The following is a 9,255-nucleotide window of genomic DNA, read 5'->3' on the forward strand; positions in this document are numbered from 1 at the left end:
CAAGCAAATTCAGTTCTGGTGCGACAACCTGGGGGTAGTGCAGGCAGTGAACAGCCAGCGAGCATCGTCGCCGCCAGTGGTCAGGCTGATTAGGAGGTTGGTCATGGAATGCCTGCGCCACAATATTACATTCAGGGCAAAGCATGTGCCAGGGGTAAAGAACGTAATAGCGGACGCGCTGTCACGGCAGAACTGGGAAGCGTTCAGGGCAGCAGCTCCAAATGCAAGCGCATCAGGCCTAACATGCCCCCCATGTCTCTGGCAGATAGTCAAGCCGAGTTAGCCAGCCTGGTGGAGCGGTCGCTGGCGCCAAGGACATGGAAGGCATACAAGGCGGCATGGAGTTGCTGGAAGGATTTCCAGGTCACGGCAGGCACCGAGAGGCTCAGCGCACAGCAGCAGCTGTTGGCTTTCCTGGTCAAGCTCAGGCGGGAGCAGGCATCAAAAGCCAGGGTAGGCGCTTTGCTGGCAGGCATCTCGTTTTTTGACAAACTCAATGGCAGGGTCGATGAGACGAAGTCTTTCGCAGTACGCACGATCATGAGGGGTTGGGCCAGGATGGAGGCAAAAAAGCCAGACGCGAGGCAACCCATCACAATAGAAAGGTTGCGGATTTTGTTGGACCAGATTCCAACGGTCTGCAGGGATCAGAGGGAGGCAGCCCTGTTCAGGGCGGCATTTGCAATGGCCTTTAGTGGCGCATTCAGAATCAGTGAGTTAGTGGCAGGAAAAAAGTCATCAGCAGAGGAGGGCCTGCAGCACAGCAACGTAGCAGTAACGGAGCATTCAGTGCTGTGCAAGATTCACAGGTCAAAGACAGATCAGGAAGGCAAGGGTAGATGGGTCCAGCTAAACCGCCACGCGGACACTGCAACGTGCCCAGTAGCGGCGGTTAGGGACTTTATGGGCATGGGAACAGCGGGCAAAGGGAACTTCCTGGTGCACGCGGACGGGTCACCGCTAACGAAATACCAGTTCTCAGCTATCCTGAGGAAGGGCGCAGCGGCGAGCGGATGGCCAGCAGGAAGGTTTAGCTCGCATTCATTTAGGATTGGGGCGGCCACTTCAGCGGCTAGCGAGGGCCGCGCAGGCGCTGAAATCAGAGCGCTGGGCAGGTGGAAATCGGATCGTTATAAGATATACGTCAGGCCAGTCACCAACAAGCCGACAGATAATTAACTCTTCCACCCCCCCCTCCGCAGGGAATACAAACACAAAACGGATATGGATTGTCGGCCACTCCTACGTTCACTGGGCCGAAGTCAGGGCCGCGACCAGGCCCTACGGCAGACAGCTAGGGCTGGCAAGGAGCGAAGGGCGAGTGTTTTGGTTTGGGCGGAGGGGGATGAAGTGGAGCGGACTCAGGGAAGCGTTGGTGAGGGGGGAGGGGATGGCCGGCACCCCAGGCACAATAATTATTCACCTGGGAGGTAATGACTTGGGGGATGCCAGATCCCTGGACCTGGTAAGAATGGTTGGCGCCGACTTAGAGTGGGTGAAAGCCCGATGGCAAGGGGTTAGGGTGCTGTGGTCCAGCATCATCCCCAGGTTGGTATGGCGTGGGGCAAAGAAAGGAGGAGCCATTGAAAGGACCAGGAAAAAAGTAAATGTGGCGGTAGCCAAGCGGGTGTTGGAAATGGGGTGGGGGGTTATCCGCCACGCGGATATCAACCAGAAGATCAATGGCATGTATCGGACAGATGGAGTGCATTTGTCGGACATTGGCATTGACTTGTTCAACAATGCGCTCCAGGAAGCGATGGGGGCATGAGAGAAGGGGCATTGTGCAGGGTGGGGGTCTTTTCGGTATCCGGCCAATACACCCGGGTACCTCAGTGGCGGGAAGAGGCGGTGCGCAAGGCAGGCGGAGGAGGGGAACCAGCCGAGGTGGCAGATTCACCCTCGGTGCGGGGCCGCACGCCAGGCTCCAGCTTTCGACGGCGGGCCATCGGCTGCGCGCCAAGCGAGAGTGATCTGCAGGGGCTGGCTCCCAGAACGGGAGGGGGCGTTGCCGAGGGCCTACCGCGTAGGTATGTGGCACGCCCCAGCGCGAAATCAATGATCGGCATTGATAGGCTCTTGCACCTTGCCCACCGCTCTCTGTCCTCACCCTGCAAACGCTGGTTAAGGATTTTGAATAAAACTGTGGCCAATGATTTAATCCCAAAACGTGTCTCGGAGTATGATTTCAAGGGGAGGGATAATTGGGACGGTTTAGCAGGAGCACAGCAGGCCGCCCTCTCTCCTTTAAGGGAGCACAGGCGCCGCTATGGCGCTGACGCGGCATAAGGGGGAGGGGCAGGCCGTGCGGCCGGCGACCCGGCACAACAGGGGGGGGGGGGTCGGGCTGGTGTCCCCGTCCCCTTTTTCACACCTGGGGAACAAAGGGCAGCCAGTAGGGCACCTGGGGGGAGGTGCGGCCAGGAGGGGGTTAAAAGACCAGGCAGGGGAGCAGGCCGGGCACACAGCGTCCCGGAGCACGATCCCACCCACCCACCCCCTTTTTCGTTATAGCACAAGTGCATGAGGAGGTTATTCAGGGCAAGTCGATGTTGTAACGTTGTTTTGCTTTTGTTTTCTTTGGTGTTTGGCAAGTTATGTGCTATTGTCAAAGATTTACAGGGATGTACGGTAATGATATTTGGTATGTGTTACCTATTTTGTCACAGAATTGCATTGATGTATGTGGCAGGGCGGGAAGAGGCGGTGCGCAAGGCAGGCGGAGGAGGGGAACCAGCCGAGGTGGCAGATTCACCCTCGGTGCGGGGCCGCACGCCAGGCTCCAGCTTTCGACGGCGGGCCATCGGCTGCGCGCCAAGCGAGAGTGATCTGCAGGGGCTGGCTCCCAGAACGGGAGGGGGCGTTGCCGAGGGCCTACCGCGTAGGTATGTGGCACGCCCCAGCGCGAAATCAATGATCGGCATTGATAGGCTCTTGCACCTTGCCCACCGCTCTCTGTCCTCACCCTGCAAACGCTGGTTAAGGATTTTGAATAAAACTGTGGCCAATGATTTAATCCCAAAACGTGTCTCGGAGTATGATTTCAAGGGGAGGGATAATTGGGACGGTTTAGCAGGAGCACAGCAGGCCGCCCTCTCTCCTTTATGTAGTTAATGGGTGAAAAACACATTAATTGAATCCACAACTGCAAAAAGGGGACCACTGCTGCTTTGTGCGCTCTGTTGTAATGTCTCTGTGCACGTGCGCGCACATGTGCGTGCATCTTAGAGGGAACACTACTCTGGGTCCCTCCAGAAGGGGAAGTAAGGCGTTAACCCCTGCAGCGCTGGTCGAGTTTGCAGGGTTCTGGCAGTCTGCCAGCATTTAAGGGCAGGGTGCCAAATATCTATTTTTCTGCATTTATTTCTGATTTTTTTTTTTGAATATAATGTACAATCAAACACCTCACACTCACATACAGGGCCGTCTCTAATTCCACTGCTCCATATATCTCCAACCTAATCTCCATTCATACTCCCTCCCTCCCTCTACCTGACGACTGTCATCTCTCAGCCACAATGATCACTGCTTCTCATGCCAAAGTTCAGGACTTTTCCCGTGCTGCACCCCTTCAATGGAATGCACTCCCTCGCTCCATTAGACTCTCCCTGACCCTGCAAAGCTTCAAACGGGGACTGAAAACTCACCTATTCATCAAAGCGTACCCTTCCACTGCATAACTTAGCTCTGAGGCTGGTTCTCTGACCCCTGTCACACGCGTTGACCGTCTCTGCCTGCTTACATCCTGCCATCAACCCACCTCCCATCTGCTTGCACCTCATGTAATCTGTCTGTTGCCCCTTCCTACTAGATTGTAAACTCTTCAGAGCAGGGCCCTCTTCCCTCCTGTAATATAAGCCCTCTTCTCTTCACATTTCACTCACAGTTCTCCCATACTGAAACACCCAGAGTCCGTTTTTGACTACCAGCCCCTAGTAGTACGTATCTACTCCTCACTACTTACATCTAAGCTGTAATGTGTATTGAACTGTTGCATTCATTTTACTTGTAATTATTTCTGTTATTTATTTACTGTAAGTTTTGTCTCCCTGTATTGTTCCTTTGTATGGCGCTGCAAAACACTTGTGGCATGTTATAAATAAAATAATAATGATAACTAGCCTAGGGGGTTGAAAATTGATCCTATTGAAGATACCCTCAGATAATTATATTGTGTTACCCTGTAAGATGTAAACCCACATTGGTGCAAATGTGTACATTAGATAAGAATTGGTATGTGGTTTATTTTGTTGACCATGTTAACATTCATCATGAACTGATGAAATGTCAACATGATTAGACTATTGAAAAAACATTCCTAGTGGTGACTTATCAGGTATTCTGGCTCCAGAGATGTCTTCTAGGTTTATTGGTGGCTTTATGATGACTTCCGTTAGGGAGTATTGCCCTTCCATAGCCTCAACCCTACCCCTAGTGCCAAACCCTAAACTTCCCTCCCGCCTCCTAACCCTCACCCTACTGTACAATCCCAAATCCTAACCCCATAGCACCTACCCATAGCCTAACCCTCTCCTAGTGCCTATATCTCCATCCCAAGAAACTAATCCCTCATCCTGTAGCCTATACCAGCATCCCATAACCTAACCCCAGCCACCTGCTAATGCGGCCTAATGCTAGCCTTCACCCTAGTGTCTAACCCTCTTCTCCTGCAAAAAGGGAGAAACAGCCCTAAACTACTTTTGCGCCTTCACCATAAAACACGTATTTATAAAAAATTGTTTATCTTTCAATCTGCTTAGAAATGCGGTTAACCGGATTTCTAAGCAGATTGAAAGATAAGCAATTTTTTATAAATACGTGTTTTATGGTGAAGGTACATAAGTAGTTTGGGGCTGTTTCTCCCTTTTTGTCACTATTGTTTTGTCTTACGGAGGTCTTTGTGGGATTACCTCCATAACTGCCCTTGAGCTACACCTGTCGACTTCATCTAGGTGCGCACACCTGTGAACTCAACTTTTCATTGTATATTCTGCCTCTTCTCCTGCAGCCTAACTCTATCTCACCCTCTAGTGCCTAATCCTACCCCTCCCATCACACTGAATAACCCTAGTCCTCCCCAACCTTAGTATATCAATGAACCTTCCCTAGTACCTAACCCTCCCCTTTTATATTATATCCTAAAGCCTCCCCTTCCATAGCCTAACCCATATGCTAATGCAAAAGCCCCAGTCATAGCCTTTTGTGGCACCCCACTGCAGTGGTGTCCCCCCTTTGAATCAGCCCCAGTGCTGCTTAGACAGACCCTGTTGTATACTGATTGGGGCAGAAAGGGTTAACTAAGGGACCCAGTTAGTGCCCCAGCTCCCTTGCACGGGAAAGGAGCCTGCCACGCTTCTGATTGGCGGTTCCAACGGCGTCAGAGGTGAACGGACAGCAGAGCTGGGCAACATGTCAGGAAGTGTGGAGAGAGAAGCCAGCGTGCTGCACGAACCCAAGCCACCGTTTATCAGGCCCTGTCAGCCTAGGGACATAAGCACCCAGAGCAAACCCGTCGTTAAGGGCCTGCCTTCAAGGACACTGCCTTTTTTGTGCTGTGGCCACCCTGGGCTTTCCAGTGTCCTAACAGGAGGCGCTGTCATAGTACCTTGAGGTACCAGGACCCCCGCTTAACCCGGCTAGTACGCAGTACTGTTGTCCCATCCAAGGGGGAGCTTCCCCACACCCCAGTTACGGGGATACCTTAAATCCAGTCCCTACAAGCCACCTGCAGGGCCACTGACCCCATTGACGGGGTTATTGTTGTAATAAGACTACCCCTACAGCCTGTTTTGCTGCATTTTTAACAGGGAGTTACCCTAGGGAAAGGGAGCTCGTCTGTCCCTCTTGTGAGGACCGTTAACCTTTTTCTAGTCTATATAAAGTTAGTGTGCACACTAAGCTAGGGCCTAATTCTGTATTTGTGAGGATCTTCCTTCACAGGACCATTTCTGAGTCAGTGACTTTTGCTTAAGGCAGAGACTGTAGTCCGGCATACACAGGGTGTGTAGCGCCATCTGTCGGACATTTCAAGTGACTTTAATTTTTAATTTACTGGTATAGGGTCTACGTGACATAATATCTTTCCTCTTTGCAAATGTCTTTTCTCTTGATGTTGTTATATTTGCCACCGTCCTCTCTTTAATGTCAGTTGGTAAAGTCTGCTATTACCGCTGCAATTTAGCCATTGATAAATAATCAATGACCACTTCAGTATGTAAGTGTTTTAAAGTGATTGTTTATACATTGAATTTTTTCGCGATATTTGCACCTGTGTGTATATGCATTGCAGCGACCGGTCCAAGTATCCTGTTTAAATAAATCTTTATCGCTGCTAGACGGTGTTACTCTTTTGTGGGCCTCTCCCGGGGTGTTTCATCTCCTGCCATAGGATCTCCTCAACCGAAAAAAGCGGAAGCTTTTGCCATCCCAGATCCAGACTCAGGTGCCATCTTTTACCGGTTCGTTACCGGGGCAATGTCACACTAACACTAACCCTTTCCCGTGTGCCTTACCCTAGCCCTCCCCTCCCATAAGCTAACCCTACTCTTCTGTTTCCTAGTCTAACTCTAACCCTCCCCCTAGTGCCAAACGCTAACTCTCCTCTCCTTTGGCTGTCACCATTGTGAACATTTCAATATTCTGCAGATGGTGAAATGTTCAATGTTGATATTTTATCATAACTGTAAACACTGTTGTGTTGACTTTATGAATGTTCATATTGTAAATGTCAACATTATGACTGTATCCACTTTTCAAGGCAATGAGGTAAATTCTCAGTATTCTTCAATTTACAGTCAGATCCATAAATATTGGGGCATCGACACAATTCTCATATTTTGGGCTCTTTACACCACCACAATGGATTTGAAATTAACCAAACAAAATGTGCTTTAACTGCAGACGTTCATCTTAAATGTGAGGGTATTTACATTCAAATCAGGTGAAAGGTGTAGGAATTACAAAGGTTTCTATAAGTGACCCCCACTTTTTATCTATAAGTGACCCCCCTCTATAATTTGAGATGTTTCAGCCGTGGGCCCCCCTCCCCTTGAAGTAACATACCTCTGGCATTGGCTGACATTGGTGCTTTCCCTGTTGCTCCTCCTCGAGTGCTCCATGCTCAGCTTCAGAGCAGACAGGACTTCACTTCCATCCACACTAATTCAATTCCTGTCTGACTGCGAGATTGACTGCCTGTTACCATACCCTCCAACGAAACAGATTTTGCCGGTACAGTACCGTTTTTTAACAGTCTGTACTGGCAAATACAGTTTGTACCGAATGTACCGCATTTCTGTCACTCTCTGTGTGCGCCGCAAAATCATTCCTCCTCCTAGCTGTCTTAGTTCCTGGGCCCCGCTCCGCGTGCTTGCTGCCCTGGTGTGCCAGCTCTCCCCTCTCCCCCTCCGTTCCCTTGAGTGCATTGCGGGCCGGTACTGTGTGTCATGACGTCACGCGCCGGCACCGCGCACCCTCAGGGGAAAGGATGTCTTCTGCCCTCACGGTCTGCGCATGCGCAGACTGAGAACTGCGGGCGTGAATACCTCTGTGAGGGAAAGGTGGCCAGCCCTAGCGCGCGTGAGGGGGGGATGATCTTCTGGACATCTTCGCATCGGTCGCCGTCCGGAGCCTGCCACAGTTGAATGTCACAGCACATGATCATCATCCAGTAAGTGCAGCAAGTAGGTGCTCAGCCTGGCAGGCTGCACTAAATCACTCCAGCTGTCTTCTATCATGTCGCACCTGTTTGCCTGCTCATGTCACATGGTGGCTTGTGGGCTGCTGGCATATTAAATAAGTATATTAGCAGTTTCTTATATTAAATATACTTACCGTATTTATCGGCGTATAACACGCACCGGCGTATAACACGCACCTTCATTTTAAGAGGGGATTTCTAAATAAAAACTTTATTACAGTGTTTATTAACATAATTGATTATCTGTAAAAGAAAAAAAAAAATCCACCTTGAATAACAGAAGCAGGGCAGCACAGTTAGCACAGAAATCCTTCTCCTCCTCCAGGCTACAGCCAGCGCTTGGGAAGGCTGATGACGCTGCTGTAGCCAGGGAGGAAGGAGTCACTGTGCAGGGAGGAGTTTTAAGTGTGCTGCTGCTGCGAGGACCCGACGGTGAGCAGCAGCAGCAGCAGCAGCAGAGAACACGCGATTAGTAGGCGCCCCGTGGATGACAGGGAGGAGTTTTAAGCGTGCTGCTGCTGCGAGGACCCGACGCTGAGCAGCAGCAGCAGCAGCAGAGAATGCGCGATTAGTAGGCGTCCCGTGGATGACAGCAACGCGCATAACAGCAACACCCGGCATTACAGGCATTACAGGTACCCGCCGGGTGAAATTACCGCCGTATAGCACGCATATCGGCGTATAACACGCACCCATCTTTTCCCTCTATTTTCAGGGGGAAAAAAGTGCGTGTTATACGCCGATAAATACGGTATTTAATATGCCAGCAGCCCACCAAGCCATCATGTGACATGAGCTGCATGTTACGTGTAGTAGTTGATGCACAGTACACATTCGGAAAGGACACGCGGTTACACCCTTTTTGCCCATGGCCACACCGCCTTCCTGAATGTGTACCAATTTCTTATCTTCAAATGTTGGAGGGTATGTGTTAAGGGCCCTACATACGCAGAGATGTGTGCCAGAGATACATAACGGGAGATTCAGCACAAGAGATTTCACTAATTGGCTCATTTCAGACAATGAGCCACATACAGAGAGATTTGTGTCAGAGATTCAAATTGGGAGATTCAGCACGGGAGATCTCAAATCTGTCACGACTGGACATTGTGCAGCTGGCTACTCTGGATGTGCCTGCCCAGACTGCGCTATATATATATATATATATATATATATATATATATATATATATATATATATATATATATATACACAGTTTAATAGTTTTAATCATAGTCCCCCATAAAAAATTTTAATCATAGTCCCCCATATAAAAAGTTTAATCATAGTCCCCCATATAAAAAGTTTAATCATAGTCCCCCATATAAAAAGTTTAATCGTTGGTGGTATAGTGTGGCATCCCCCTCTCCCCTCAACCGTTGGTGGCACAGTGTAAAAAAAAAAAAGAAGAATATACTTACCAACTCCGTTGTCTTCCAGCGTCGCGTCCTCTCACTGCAGCTTCCATCTGACTGCAGAGGGCGGGCGCGGCACCCGGCAGGTCCAGGAAGCGTCTCTTCAGCTGGGCTCCGGCGGCGGGGCTTCCAGGCGGCGGG

General features: G+C 50.2%; 1 protein-coding gene across 1 annotated transcript; it reads left to right on the forward strand.

Moving 5' to 3' along the window:
* Nucleotides 1–243: 243 nt before the first annotated feature.
* Nucleotides 244–1,179, forward strand: LOC146036975 (integrase/recombinase xerD homolog). Its single transcript, XM_083160800.1, has one exon. It carries the CDS (start codon nt 244–246, stop codon nt 1,177–1,179), a length of 936 nt encoding a protein of 311 aa, XP_083016926.1.
* Nucleotides 1,180–9,255: the final 8,076 nt, after the last annotated feature.

The sequence above is a fragment of the Crinia signifera genome, chromosome 9 (assembly GCF_055691185.1).
Source record: "Crinia signifera chromosome 9, ASM5569118v1, whole genome shotgun sequence".
Classification (NCBI taxonomy): Eukaryota; Metazoa; Chordata; class Amphibia; order Anura; family Myobatrachidae; genus Crinia; species Crinia signifera.

What these genes read in the sequence shown, in the direction of transcription:
- LOC146036975 (XM_083160800.1), top strand. Translation starts at nt 244, where the DNA reads ATGCCCCCCATGTCTCTGGCAGATAGTCAAGCCGAGTTAGCCAGCCTG.